The 15,997-nt window shown below is 42.3% G+C and overlaps 1 protein-coding gene across 7 annotated transcripts in view; it reads right to left on the bottom strand.

Moving 5' to 3' along the window:
* Positions 1-11,288: 11,288 nt before the first annotated feature.
* Positions 11,289-15,997, bottom strand: part of OTOF (otoferlin) — a 773,648-nt gene continuing 768,939 nt past the window's right edge. For 4 of the 7 annotated variants that reach the window (XM_029596247.1, XM_029596250.1, XM_029596249.1 and 1 more), the window contains one exon: positions 11,289-11,469. In XM_029596247.1, coding sequence (XP_029452107.1) covers positions 11,289-11,469 — 181 coding nt within the window. Of the gene's footprint in view, positions 11,470-13,937; positions 14,119-15,997 lie in introns of those variants that run through there. The other 3 variants (XM_029596248.1, XM_029596251.1, XM_029596253.1) reach the window with 1 other exon arrangement.

Genomic DNA, 15,997 nt, shown 5'->3' with positions numbered 1-15,997 from the left:
ACTGACTCCATTCCTAAAACACTTGAAATCTGGCAATCCACTCTCACTTTAATTAACAACCTTTTAAATTCTATTCAGCTTGCCCTTAACTCCACTAAAACAGAACTTATGGTTATTTCACCTCCTACACCTTTACATGCTACACCCTCAACATATATTATCCCACCAAACACACATTTTTCTCAACAAGTCCGAGACCTAGGAGTACTATTAGATGATCAAATGTCTCTCAAAAAATTTATTAATGCCACCCTTAAGGAATGTTTCTTTAAGATCCACACACTCAAAAAACTTAAACCTCTACTTCACTTCTCTGATTTTCGTACCGTGCTACAATCTTTGGTCTTTTCAAAAATTGACTATTGTAATGCGTTGCTATTAGGCTTGCCTAAAAATTCTATACACCCACTACAAATCTTGCAAAATACGGCTGCTCGCATTCTCACTAACACACCCACAAGGGACCACATTACCCCCATACTTAAGGAATTGCACTGGCTCCCCGTCCACCATCGTATACAATACAAGATATTATCTCTCATTCACAAATCGCTCCACAACCCAGAAATGAACTGGCCCTCTAACACCTTTCAATTCAATAATTCTGATAGGCCAATTAGAAATCCCTATATTGCTACACTACAAACTCCTTCGCCTAAATTATTTAAATATGCATCCACCAAAGCTCGTGCCATCTCCATAGCTGGCCCTACACTATGGAATGCTATGCCTACTGATTTACGCCTTGAACCATCCCCTAAGACTTTCAAGCAAAAGCTTAAGACATGGCTTTTTACTAAGGCTTACACATGATTCGTACATGCCCCTTCTTAGCTCACATGTTCTTTTCATGTTCCTAACGCACAAGATTTTTCTTATCTCTCATTACGTCCCTTCTTAAATTGTCAATCTTGTCATCTTGTCCCTAAAATAGTACCCTCTACCTTAGACTCAACTCTGCCCCTTTCGGTCCATTCCTAGTGCTTTTGTTTCCTTCTTATAACCTTTGATTTGCCCTTTGTATATAGATATATTACCCTCTACTTTCTGATTCACTTTTTTCCTCCTCCTTTTACTTTTGTTCCCCCCCCCCCTCATTTCTCCAGTGTTTGCCTTGATACTATGTTAATTTATGCTATCATAGTTAATCTTTAATCTATTTTATTATCTAGTCTTCACTAAATAAGTTGTTTTGTTAAATAAGTTGTTTGTTACTGTATTTTACTGTTTTAATGTACTTTAGAATTCACCTGTTATTATACTGTTATATGTAAACGCAATTGCGTATTTATCGTTCTATGTACACCGACGTGATATCTTTGATGAGCGGCGGTATATAAAATCCAATAAATAAATAAATAAATTAATTAATTAAAGAGGCTGACTGTTATGTGATTTGCTCTGGTTCTGTATAAGCCTTGTTAAAAAGCCATGAAAAGAACAATACTCTTTAGCATCTCTGGGGTGAAGCCAGGTATAACAGATATTATTTTCTGTTTATTTAAGATAAAGTGATAGAAATGCCAACCGGATCGATGCTGGTAAGTTGGTAGGGGTTGGGCACCATTTAGCAAGCCTACATGGACTTAGGTAGCTGGATGTTCAGGCAACCGCCTCACTGGTTTTGCTAGCTGTTTAGATTATTACATAGCTTGGTAGTAAGAAATGGAGAAAGACAACTGGGTGTTGGACTCCGTTTGAGAACTTGTATGATCATCTACCCAGTACAGTATGAAACAGTGAGGAAGCCAACAAAAATAGACTTTATAAAGATATTGCAATCAATAAACTTCTACAGTTGGCAGCTGTGCGATATTCTTGGCAGTGTGAACTTCTATAAGTGGACAGACTGAAATTTATCTTCCTTTATCTATTATATTCCAGAGTACAACATTAAATATCATTTGCAAGGCTCATCTAGTCTTCCCTACCTGTCTAGTGGAAAACTGCGGATCCTAATCTCTAACTGTTCTCGTGCTTTTCCTCTATTCACCCTGTCCTATACCTTCTTGAATTCTGATACCATTTTTGACCTCGACAACTTCACTTAGGGCCTCATTTTCCAATATCGCAGTGGTAACGCATGAGGGGGCGTGTCCTATGCAAATAAGGCATTTTTCGTGCAGTGGGGAAACATCGCCGCACGCGATGTTTTCGCCATTCGCGGACCTGGAGTCGCAAATCGCGAAAACATCGTGCACCACGATGATTCATTGGTTGTTTTATCGCGGTGCATGAAAGTGTCCAGCCAGGAGTATCGCGGTCCACGATATTCCCAGACAGCCCATTTCAGTATCCTCCAGGCGTGGAGAGAGAGAGAGAGAGAGAGAGACTGACTTCCTATAATGCCTATACCCTAGACAGGTAATTGTATCCCTATGGGAGGGCCACCTAGTAACTCGAGGTGGGGATTAGGTATGAGCGTAGGGGGTTGTGGGCCACTTTCACATTCAACGTGAGACCTACAGAAAGAACAGTGGTCTCTAGTGAAGATTTGCTGGCCGTTGGAGTGAGGAAACTCACTCCAAGAGATTTGGGCAACGTTCTCTCCACCTAGCTTGTTGTTGCCCAGGTAGTGTCCATCAAGCTAGGTGGAGAGAACATTGTCCAAATCTCATCTTGGAGTGAACTTCCTCACTCCGAAGGCCTTCAAATCTTCACAAGAGACCACTGTTCTGTTCGTACGTGGAATGTGAAAGTGGCCCCAACCCCCTACATTCTTACCTAATCCCCACCTTGAGTTACTAGGTGGGCCTCCCATAGGGATACAAATACCTGTCTAGGGCATAGGCATTACAGGAAGGCTCTCTCTCTCTCTCTCTCATATATATATATAGGCTGTCCGGAAATGTCATGCACTGCGATAAACCTTTACTGCCCTCTAGCGCGGTATGTAACGCAAATGAAAGGGTTGTAGCTATTAGCCGCGATAGGAGCCGCGCTAACACTGCGGCTGTTTCGCCGCACACGATAACTGTTTCTCACTTTACATATGCTCCACCCCAACTCTGCCCCCTGAATACCAAATTACAAATTTGCATTCACAAATCGCGTTAACGGCTGTTAGCGCGATATGCGAATTTATCGCGCGCGGTAAACTCCTTGGAAAATGAGGCCCTTAGTGGCTGTTTTGTGCATCTGCCAACATGTCTGTGAAGAAATGATTCCTTGTGTTATTCTTGAGTCGACCCACATCCAGCCTCTTATAATGGCCTCTTAATCTACAAGTACCTTTCCACAAATAATGCTGGCCCTATTTGACTTTACATCTTTGAGATAGTTTTTATCTTGCACTGTACAAACATATTAGAGTACAGCAGCTATAGTACATATGACTTAATCATGAATTTAAAAGGAAAATCTAATTCAATAGAAACAAAGTGTATCCATAGGCTAGATAGGCTTGGGGCCAGATTTAAAGGTTGGTCAAGAAAAAAAATCACATAAATAATGCAAAAATGTATTTTGTATGCACAATTTTAAGTGTTTTGTATCTTTACCTCAGTCACTGTGTATTTTCAGAATGGCATCACTACAATATGGGAGAAAATGTTATAAGCAACAGAAGTGATATAAACACATCTGCAGCTAGTTATGGCAATTTTTGAAATCCCATTTGCTCATTTTTCCCCATATAAATACCATAAAATATTTATATTTAGGGAAAAATGGCATCTCCATATTTTTAATTTGAGAACTCCTTTATTTGAAATCAGAACTACAAATTAGATTTTCTCTTTTGTTGCTCTTTAAGGCTAGGTATTAAAATGTATTTGCAGGTCTTGTCTATAACTAGCACTTAAATCTGAAATATCTAAAAAGGCTTTTGGCACTGTTTTTAAACTTGGATTTGCAGATGGAAGAATTTTCCCTCCAGCCCCCACCCTCCTTTCTACTTTGAAGGAGGGGGGGGCAGTGTAGAGGAAGAGAAATTTGAATTCAGAGACAACCAACCCAAGCCATGACTTTTTTTTACAGCCTGAGGTACTGATTCACAGACATTAAGGAAAAAACACAGCACTGCTTCTATGGCCAAATCAATAAGCAAAGCACGTGAAGCAGCACTGACTGATACATGGGGTAACCTGTTGGGATTTATTTTTTTAAATTGGTCGGGGAGGGGGGGGGGCGCTAGGAACATGTGAGAGAGAGGAGGGAGCCTGCGGTTTCCTTCTGCTTTCAGCTCTAATCAGGGGCTGGGGTCTAGTGTCATAAGCCTTCCTTTGAAACTATGCAGGAGATTGTTCCCTGTATTTTAGACTAACAGTTCTCAGTGAGGGCCACGCAGCAGGGCACCTTCACCAGCCAGCAGGTGTCGCCATTGCATGATGACTGTAACTCCCTCTCCCAGGGACTGTGAACATTGACTCTGCAGCATCCTTGGCTCTGGTCAGCCCGGGGAGCAGAAGGTCTGACCTGACAAAATGAATGCAGATCTTTCTGGTGCAGTGCACAGCACAACCATAGAGCCACCGGGCCAGCCCCAAATCATCAACTCTCCTCCAATTCCCCTGCACCTATTGGAACAGCCAAGTTAGCAATCTGATCGACTTGTACTGGCTGTGATGTCATAAATGAAATCATATACACTGAATGAATCACGCTGATCTCATTTTACAAGAGGTAACTTGTAACTATTCACTCACTGACAAGAGCCTTTACTTTGCAGCTCCTTGCTCCCTCTTCTGTTTTATCTCTTACCACACCCTTTCTCATCAACTCTGCTCATTGGACAAGTCACTCTTATCTACACCCTTCTCCCCATCCCCAACTCTCAACTTCTTGCTAGCTGCACTGTACACTTGGAATAGACTTCCTTAGTTAGTATGTCATGTTCCCTCTCTGGCCTTATTTAAATCCAGTCTAAAACCCACCTTTCTGAGGTTTTAAAGCTTAACCTCCTGAATATCCCACCCTTAGCCTTATTAATCTCAATCATTTTCTTAATAACATTTTCAAAAGTTTTCTCTGTTTGTTTTGATTGTAAACTCTATTCAGCAGGTTCGGTCTCTTCTATCTTTTTGTGCAGTGCTGCATATATTGAATAGCACTATAGAAGTGATATATAACAGTAGTAGTTATAGTACATGGCTGCTTCCACTGGAACAGAGAAACTAAGTCTGCAGCATGAACAATGTTAAAAATAATGAATTAATAGTATAATAATTTAAAAGGGACAATGTATTACTACTTTTCATGTCCTGAAATAATGCATAGTAAATGGAAGTTAAAGCTTTCTTTTAAATATATCTAGACCCTTAGGATGAGATGGATTAGTGTGCCTACGTCTAAGAAACTACTGCATATGTATGTGTATATGGCACCCAAGAGTTTGTCAGACACATTTGTTATACAAAAAGATCACATATGTGTATGAACATATCCCTATATTAGTGTGTCTGGAAGGAAGAGATAATTTAGATCCTGGAGTCTTTTTCTTTCCTATAGTACACTAAGAGGTAGATTTTAAAAGCCTTGTACATGCAAAAATGGCCACGTGTGTAAGTGGGCTGCTGGGGAGCTATGTGAATTTTAAATAGGTGGGAAGGGGCAGGGCATGTTTGTAACTCCTAATGTTTCTCAGCAAGTGTGCATATGTTACATGTGTCACTTTGCAACAGTGAGAGAGAGAGAGAACACCTCTTTATAAGGCTCAGTCTGCTACGAACCATTGTAAGGGGGCACTGTGATTTGGGTTGAGTTTTCAGGAGGTGGGTTGGGGGGGGGGTGGTGTTACAGACACATTCAGAGGTATCCATTGTAAAATTGACATCATTAAAGAATTTTAGTCCTTAAAAGTGATGAAAAGGAATTGATTTGTACAATGCAGCTAGCACAGACTGCAGTGTACAAATCAACCTACTGAAAATTCACCCTGAATTACTGTGCCCCCTTACAATGGTCCATATATAGAGCAGCAGACTGAGCCTTATAAAAAGGTGTTTCCTCTCTCTCTTTTTAAAATCTACCCTTAAGCATATACTCATAAAAAAAATGGATATGCTCTAAAATATTGGTACATACGATACAACTTGTAAGCCCTACTTTGAATAGTTAACAGCCTAAAACCATGTAGTTGTGTTGAGCAAGATACACATGTAACCCAAACAGTCAGTTTTACAATCTTTATAATCACATTTTTTAAATAGGTTTCCTATACCAATTTTCAGCCTGGAATGCATTGCCATTCAGTTCAACCTCTCAGAAAGCTGTTTACCTCCAAACTTTCTCAATGCAATGCCTGCTGTTTGGAGCATTCGTGCTTCCTTAGCCTGAGCCATTCTGTTGCCTTCTAGTTACGGTGTGTTGTTCAATCTACCTGCCAGAGTTTATCAGCTTTTCATTGATGGCTCCAGGCAGAGTATAGATGATCAGTGCTATGAAAACCAGCACCGTGCAAGCCACAAGCAGCCCACAACAATGCCAGCGATACTGCCGCCATAAAAGAATGAAGACAAAGCGTATTGGATTCAGCATCCATGCAAGACTGGTACTGGGTCGACTGGTGGATGGTGGGGGGAGTCAGTGCAATTTATTGTTACAGACAAAAACAGCAATGTCAAAACACAAACAGAAAAACAAAACATGAACAAAAAAGAAAAAAAAAACAAATTAATTCACACATGGCAAAACTTACAAACCAAGATTCTTTTACAAAGTCAAAAATTACTGTAAATGGGAAGGGGTTTCTTTTTCACAGAGAAATGAGAATAAGAAACAGAATTTCAAAATAAAAAACAAAAACAAAATACAACACAAAAATTTTACATAACTATAAACCAAATGCTGCTATGGTTCTACAGAAGATGCACACCAAACTTAGACTGGGTTATGGTAATATGGGATGTGCTTTTTTTTTTTTACTGGGTCAGTGGTGAGAGGCTGAGTCAGTCCTGGGCACTAATACCTGTCCCGCACCTCCTAGTACATGCAGTTTTGTTTTTCTCAGGGTAACCAGAAAATACTAGAACAAAAGATAAAAATTACATTGAGCTGTCCTTCAGTGATTTTAATTTCTATAAAACAGCTCTTGCTATTCCCTGTATCCCAGAGGTAAGTGGCACTGGCTGGTAATAGAAGCAGGAGATGATGTGAATGTTCTTAATTTCTCCAGCTCCCCTGTTTATTAGGTAAGAGTGAATGTGGCAGTGCCTTCAATTCCCTCCAAAAAATACGTTATACAAATGTATAAAGCTAAAGTCAAAGCTCCAGTTAAGCAATCAACTGGGTTCCAAAAAAACCTCCAGTCCACTCCCTCTGAGCTTCTGCTTCAAAAACACCCAACCAATAAAGAAAACTTAGATCAACTCAGTATATGCAAATGTATCTCATGCATATTCATTGTGGATATCCTGAAATCCTGACTGATTATGGGATCTCCAGGACAGGTTTCAGAAGTCCTGACTTAGATAGCATGGAAGATGCTGAAGAGAACCTTGGAATACCTGCCTTTTTAAGAAAAGTCATTAAAAAAATTACCCCAAAGGAAGTGTTTTTATTTCACATTCTCTGTAGTTCTCGACCTGCCTCAAAGTTTTGTTTTGCAGTGAGCAGCAGGCATCGCTGCTTTAAGGGGGTGCTTAGGGATGACAAGGAGGCACATATAGTATAGGAAGCTTATTCTTAGGAATGTAACTGGCGTAGGGGGTGAACTAGGACAACTGTGCAGGGGCCTAATGTGATAAGTGCCCCTATGGGCCCATCATCACTGGCCTGTCACTGAAGGCTACTCAGGCTGCATGACCCTCTGTAGTGTTGGATTAAAGAGGTATGTTCCTGAACTGGAGTTAATGTTCCCTGTAAATTGTGCAAGTGTGCTCGCAAACAGATTGTAAAAAAAAGTGCACACTGGAAAACAGCACGCACGAGAAACGGAAAACAGAATGGTGCTTCCAAGAGCAAATATGCATAAATTTGTACATTATGTCAGACACAAGAACTTTTTTGTGCACACAGCCCACAAGAAACTTAGAGGAAACATCATTCATGGTGTTTATCTTTAGTAGGCTGTGGATGGAAGCAGTGAAAGGAAGAGTCTGCACAGGGCCTGTGAACTGGCATGCATTCATAGGCCCTGTAGCAGCCCTAACCTCTGCACGAGTTTCCTTTTTAATAGGAAGCCCATGCAGAGGCTCGCAGGCTCCCATATTAATTCTTTTTCTCACTGCCTCTGCCTGTTGCCAACTGAAGAAAAACACCTTGGGGCTGGATCAGTCCGATGAGATGAGGGAGAGAGTATGGAGGGATGGGGGGAAATTATAGATCACCGAGCTCAGGAAGATGGAGTAAAATTGAAAGATTGCTATGAGGGCAAAGAAAAGGGGGGTAGTTAAAATTGAAGGAGGAAAACTGGAGCTGAGATTGAGAGGGGTGGGAGGGGATAGGGAGAGAGAATTCAGAATTGGAGGGCACCCATGGAGAGTGTGCCCAGGATCTGGGGCTCAGTATGTCTAACACCAGCACTGAAGATGTGTCATCATAAGCACCCTTTAGTAATTGGGGTAAGGCTGGAATGCCATATTTGTTTGAGATGAGCTCCTTTAGTGACTGGCTTAGAATAGCAGATCAGTGGTTGATGGGTAATGTTCATGGATGGATGGTCTTTGGTGGCTGGGAAACAAGTCTTTTTCACAACTTAGATTATGAGCCCACTGGGGACAGGGAAATGCCTACAGCAACTAAAAGTAATCCGCTCCGAAGTGCCTGAAAAGCAGAATTTAAATCAAATAAATAAATACAATTTCGGGAAGTATTATGTAACATAAAAATTCACTATGTATATTTGCATACAATTTGGATAAAAACTAGGCTGGTCATCCTGAAAACCAGGTCTCTCTAAAACCCAAGGAAATAAATTTGAATTGGCCAACTTCTCTCTGTTGCTTTGCCATAACTGTCTTAAATTAACTGGAGCTATGAGTAATCTCTCTTGTGGTACAAGAGATGCTGCTTCAACATGTATGGATGCAGAGGTAATGAAGCAAAGCTGGGCAGTTCTATCTGCCTAAAAGAGGTCAAGATCTCTTTTACCAAAATAGATATTACCTTAATCTAAAATAGCTCTTACTTTATCATTTTAAGGTGTTTTATAATCTTGTGTTTTTAAAACCCAAAACATTAACCATTAAATGATATTGGGAGAAAGGATATTCCCCTCCCTAGTGCAAAAAGGTTTGTTGTGTCTTTGAGCTGGCAGTGTCCACTGAATTAGAGGTAAAATTCAACAGCCAGTCTTACAGTCGGACTGGATAATATTCCCCTTCTGCTGCATGGACTTTTTTTGTTTTTACTGATTTGACCTGTTATCACTCAGGACCTGCCGGCTACATGAAGATTCCAGGCAAACTGCTCTTGGAGAAGGTTTATAGCCTGTGGAGATCATTTGTTCTCCAATGCTCTGTAAACTTTTGTGCTGCTCAAAACCTGTTTGAATGTGGACTTCCAAGAATCACATGAATGCACTCCTCCATGTCATGTTCTCTTTCTGGGCCAGATATGCTAAGTATTTTCCCAGAAATGCAAAATGGATGAAACCTTTTAATGCTGCTGGGTCAGAGGCTATTCTTTTTATCTATAAAGTCAATGCTGCTGTAAGTAGGATTAGGAATATATAAAAGAGGATATAAGTTGGTGTGTCTGTGCTAGTGATATGTACCAGAGGTGTATATACACAGCTATTTATTAACGCCATTCACGTCAGCAACCGGGTAGTAAAAATAATGTGCTTAAAAGAAACTACAATTTCTTGGAACTAAGAGAACAGGAGCATATGGCAACAGTTTGAGCTGCATGATGCGTCTCCTATACATTAGGGCAGGGGAGGCCAACCCCAGTCATCAACAGTGACAAACAGGCCTGGTTTTCAGGATATCAATAATGAATATGTATGAAATAGATGTACATGCACCGATTCCACTGTATGAAAAATTTTCTCCTGCATATTCATTGTGGATAGCTGGAAAATCAAGGCTTCTTTGTGGCTCTTCAAGATCGGAATTCACCTCCCCTGAACTAGAGCTTCTGGACACATGGGAAGCTGAAGAAGGCGTGTTAATGTTGGGGAGTATAAGAATAGACTTCCCGTGAAGAGTGATTCCTATCCTTTTCCTCTTCACAAGGGTAGTTCCATGGGAGAGTGTCAAAAACATGAACTATTTTCCTGCCTGTCTCACGAAGCATAAACAAATGACCCAATGCCCAAAAATCAATGGAGAGAATGTAAGAAACCAGGATGTGGGCTTTCTGCAGTAAAGAGTTGACTTAGGTCTCCTGCAATTTAAGACACATCCAAAGGCTTCCTAGCCACTTCTAAACCTTTTGAGACTTAAGCTGATTTACAAACTCTTAGATCTGCCCCTAGCTTTTTATGACTTATCATCCAAAATAGCTTTGGTGTGTGAGCCAATTCATTGCCTCATGTGCGCACACTGGATTTCAAAACCTGTTGCTCTAATGCACAATTTTTCCTTGTGTGACCCGAATTTTGTTTCCATTGCATGTCGTAAATATGCTATTATGAGAAAAATATTTGGTAACAGCATTTAAAGGGACCATTACCTGCCATTTTCCCATTACTGTATATTTCCCATTACTGTACACTGACAGTAAATTTCAATCTGTATATTGCTACGTTGACACTACTGCTCCATATCAAAAGGGATAGTCAGTCCTGGTTTCACGCCTACTGTAATTCCAGTTTCTTAAGTCCGTGCATGCAGTGGGCGTAAAATCAGGGCTGGCCCATTCTGCCCCTTAGGCTTGGAGTTATATAGTCCTCCTATGTCTTGCCTCCATCAGAAGATGTGCCCTATTCATGATGAGCTGTAAAGTAAAACTGAAAGAGAGGACACACTAACAATACCACAGTCCATTAGGAAATTTTAAAATCCTAGTTGGAGGACAGAAATGAAAAGCAGAAAACAAAACATATTTTGAACACAGTTTGCACATCTTCTCCAAGTGAGATTAATTCACTGTGACATGAAATGTGGAGGCAGCAGATTGATCATTTTGATTCTATTAAATTAAGCAAAATACTTCCCTAATCTGACTCTTCCCTTTTGTTTTACATTGTTGTCCCCATCCCCTGCAAAAAAAAAAACCAAACCAAAAAAACCCCCCCAAACCCTCCCAAAATACCCCCACATGTCCTCTAGCTTAGAAAATATAATTCAAACACAGAGAAGTGGATGTTGCTAAAACCCATATGAAAGCTCTGCTAGCTGAGCACCGGGGAGCAGCGAGAGGCATGGGGAGAGCTGCATTGGGTCCACTGGCTGGAATCTCCCTCACGCTCCCAGCATCTTCTTCACCATGTAGCCAGGCATGCTGTAAATGAAGAGAGCCAACATGGCCAGAAGCAGCAAAGCCAGCACAATCTTAATGATTAGCCACTTGTAGCGGGTGCAGATGAGATACTTGATGGACTTAAGCGGGTTGAGGAACCAGATGAAGGAGGTGTCGGGCCGACTGTCCATGGCAGCATGAAGAAGAGAGGAGAGGAAGGGTACGGGTGGGAACAAACATGTCAGTTGTTAGTGGTGTTAGCTTCAGAAAACATAAAACAGCCTGAAACCTCCAGTTAGTACATGTTAGAAATTATTTTGCATATGTTTTAAGTTTAGCAAATGAAAAAGAAAATTGGTCCAATGTCCATTAATATGGGCAAACCAAACTGTGCTTTACCTTTATTTCAAATGAAACTGGAAACACATGTAGTCATGTCTCCACCAGCTGGCCCTAGCTCCCAGCCATTGGGTTAGACCACCACGGAGGGGCATAGCATTCTAAACAACACCTCCCCAGAGGCCTGCTGGAATGGAGAGCTCCTGCGGCACAAGGGAGGGGGCTAGCAGAGTAGTGAATGGCAGTGTCGAGTTGTTTTTGAGAGAGTAAGGAATATTTGGAGTTCTCTTCCAGTTTTAGGTCCCAGCCTAGAGCAGGAAGGCGAGATCCTTGTACAGAGCTGGCAGGGAAGTTGAGAGGGGAGTTTTAGAGACTTTTTCCTGTAAGACCTGTGCCTTTCTGGAAGGTTGTATCCCTTGCCTAGGTCAGAAGGGAACTGTATACCTCTTTGCCCCATCCAAGAGGGATTGCAGCAACCATCAAGGTGAAGTGAGGATTTTTGTCTAAGTCTATTTTGTCCATCTGAGAGGGAAGGAAGTCTTGTTTTTTCTGCCACTCTTCCTTACCCCAGAGCTGGAAAGCTTTAAGAACTGTTTTCCAACAGAGGCCTTTCCTCCAGGAAGGTCTGCATCTGTCTGATTTTAAGAGGAATTCAAGGGAGAGAAGAGAAAAAAGACATCTGGAGATCCCCTAAGGATTCTCCATCTAGAGGATGCAGGACACTGCAGGTTGAAGATCTTGAGTACTTGTGGACCTCAGGTACTGTGGGGAAGAGATTCAGTCATACCTAGGATACCCTAGCCAACTAGGGACAGTTATCTTTCCACCCCATGGAGGATAAACAAGTTCCAGGGCCCTGAACTGAGGGACACCTTCACAGAGGTAGAGACTTTAAATCTGTACTGCCACATGGCTGAAGAACTTGGATGCAATTGGATTCTTCATTACTTATTCATTTTAATTCTTTTGCAAGCACAGTTAATTTTATTTTGAACACCCATCCAGTGAGTCCTACCTGTTTTGCCAATGTACTTGCCCTGAACAGCCATAGTAAAACACACATAAGGTTTCCACTCAAACCCTGGGCCTTGAAGGATATCCTTCCCCCCATAAGAGACTAAGAACCCATACCCCAGGACAAAAGGATTAGTAACTGTAGCATTGGAACTCAGCCCTGGGATTTTCATGGCCCCAGCAACATTCAGCCCATTGACTGAATTGGAGATATACATAGATCTAGTGCCCAATTTTTCAAGCATTTTCTTCTATTCTTTGTCTATGGGAAAAACTTAGTAAATCAGGCCACTGGGAAGAGATATCATTGTTGCTCCATGGATGACAGACTTGCCCACAGTGTTGTTTAATGAATCCATGAATAGGGTAGCTATTTGGCTCCATGTCATATGGAACAGTCTAATCCAGTCCTGGTTTTACATTTTTGCATGCAGAGACAATCAGAACTACAAGTCCTTGCATGCAATAGGGAAAAAAAAGTCAGGACTGGATTAGATTGTTCCTTATGACATGGAACCAGCCGGCAACCCTACCCATGATTAAGAAGACTTCTTTACTAGACTTTAATGGTGTCTTTACTGCAGCTGTTCCATGGACATGGATCTTCCGCCTATAGCATGATCTCTGTGCTGGGGTACACACAGCACTACCAGTGCATTTCCCTAGGGACATAAAGACATCTGGAAAAAGTTTAACCCTTGAACTTCACTCTCATTCAGGGCATCTGCTTAGTAATGCTGCTGCATTCCAGCACTCTCAACCAGATGGTGCTGAAAAGTGAAAAGCCGCAGTCTTCCCTTCCTGGAAGCTGTGTCTTCTGCCTCCATAGCATATCCAGCCCTGAGAATCTGAGAGATTGATCAGAGTTTGTTCTGGACATCCATAACCAGAGGACCAGTGAGACAGCTTCTTTGTATTCTTTCTCAAAAAACCCTGGGTATTTGTGACATCACTTTGGTGCTCTGTTTCTCTCTGGACAGATTTGTTTAACCTTCTTGTGTTTTTTTCTTGCACATTTAATCCTTGATCTAATGTCAGGACATATCCTATAAATGGGGTTGCCAACACTGTCACTGAAACATAAGGGATAGAATCCATATGGATTACAAACAGATATGACAATCTTTAGAAATAATAAACAGGATGTTCCTTCTAGTAATGTGGGACTGCTGGTAGCCCTACCTGTGAGCGGAGTGGGGGAGTGTGTTGAGAAGTGACTCCCCCTAGAAAGATTGTTAGAGAGAGAGAACAGAAGGCGCAAGAAAAGAGGAAGAGTACCATGAATGACAGAAGTCTTCTCAAGCACCTAGGATCTTCTTGACTAGGTAACCCGGCATAGAGTAAAGGAAGAGGCCAACCATGAGCAGCAGGAGAGCGAGGAGAAGCACCTTCAGGATCAGCCAGCGGTAAGTGTGCCAGATAAAGTAGCGGATGGACTTCAAGGGGTTCAGAAACCAGATGAAGCTGGTGTCAGGCCGACTAAGGTAAGAAAGGAGGGGGTGGGGGAAGAGTGTGGTAAGAGGGAACCGGGAGAGGCATGAGGAGAACAACAACAATGGATGGGAGAGGGAGGAGAGAAAGGACAGGGAGGAGGAATCGATGAATAGGTGAAGGAGAAGGAGCAGGATGGAGTGTGTAGGGGAAATAAGAGGGGAAAAGGGAGTATAGGTAAAAGGAATAGAACAAAAAAGACAAAAAGAAGGAATAGCAAGAATAAATAAAAGTAATAAAAAATATATGATATTTAGTGGTAGTGCCAATAGCATTGGTACCCTTCTCAGTTTTACTGAAGGAGAATCTCTGAGCATAGCAAGTCAGGCCATGGAGCAGAGCTTCCCAAACTGTGGGTTGGGACCCCAAATGGGGTCATAAAACCTCCAGCTGGGGTCACAAATGCCTCAAAGGACAGTCCTCTCCAGACATTACCAGCAGCAGATGTAGTGGAAATCAGCATGGGATCTTTGAGTTACATATTCTCTCAGGTCCTGCAATGGTACCACTCTCGCTTGAGTTTCCACGTTAACAGGAAGCAATGTGTGAGGAGGGACTGGGGCCATTGCAGGGCCTGTGAGCTTTTACTGGCTCATAGATCCTGTGCTGACTTTCATTACTAATGCTGATGACAGTTGCAGATCAACATCGGGCATTGGACCAGCCATTGGGGAAAGAGTGGGCAGTGTGTGCACAGGTTTGTGCAGGTTGTCATTTCTTCTCTATACTCTCCCATCACTGAACTACCTAAGAGAAAAATGTTGCCCCTGTCATCAGCCTGCCCTCTCTTCCCACTAGCTGTCATCCACTTATCGCCTGAGGCCCGAAGGAAAATATTGCTGGTGATCCTAGTCAAGGGGATGTTTGGATGGGAGCTGTTTGAAGGGAGGGATCAGATACAGGAAGGGTTTGAGAGTTGGATCAGTGGGAGAGGGATTGGCTGTGGAAGGTGAGATGGGGGATGCAAGAGAGGGGCTAGGGGTGAGAGTATCAACTGGGGGGGGGGGGGTATATGAGAAAAGAGAGAAGAAGGGATGACAGATGATCAATTGGGGTTACAAAAATGGCTTGGAGGTGAGAGAGGTTCAGTGGGCAGGATGTAAAAAGCTGGAGTGGGTGAGCAAGCAGCTAGGCTGGGAAGGGGAGAGGAACTGAGGGATGTAAGAGGGGATCAGCTGGAAGGGCAAAGTTTGAGAGGCCCTCTGGAGGGGGATGGAGGTTGAGAGAGGGGATCAGTTGGAGTGCAGGAATGGTGAGGGAAGAGGTTGTTGGAGGCAAACTACACCCCTGCTAATTAGGTTTGGTTGTCCTCTGGGGTCGTGTGAATTTTCAAGTGCTAAAATGGGGTCACATTGGCTAAAAGTTTGGGAAGCCCTGCCATGGAGGCATGCCTGACTGAAATCTGGAGGAGTGTTTCTATTTGCTCCAGAGTCTCCTTTGATCTTCATCTCTCTGCTTAGGGCAACTTCACACTTCCAAACAGACATTCTATAACCCCCCTCCCTCCTTTCCCCTGCCAGGTCCTGCTGGTCAGTCACTAATCTGGCATAGAAGAATGAGGACTGGCAGGCTGGCCTGGGTCCTCAGGCCCTGACCTGACGCATCATTACTGGTTCCGGAATTTTTCCCTATAATTTCTTTCTTGGGCAGATGCAGCCAAAGACGTGTCCTGTAGTGTTTTTCTCCTCTAATAGTAATAGCCCCTCTTTGGTAAGCAGATAATAGCTTTGATTCTCATTGTATACTCTTCAGTTTCATTCCAGGATGAATAACTAATGTACAGGGCAATGTTTCCTAAAGCAGTCCTCAAGTTTCCCTCACCTAACAGGCCACGATTTAAGGCTGCACACATTTGGAACTTCCATGC

This window comes from Rhinatrema bivittatum, chromosome 3 (assembly GCF_901001135.1).
Source record: "Rhinatrema bivittatum chromosome 3, aRhiBiv1.1, whole genome shotgun sequence".
Taxonomy (NCBI): domain Eukaryota; kingdom Metazoa; phylum Chordata; class Amphibia; order Gymnophiona; family Rhinatrematidae; genus Rhinatrema; species Rhinatrema bivittatum.
The sequence above is the reverse complement of the archived record's forward strand: the minus strand, read 5'-3'. Positions and strand labels throughout refer to the sequence as shown.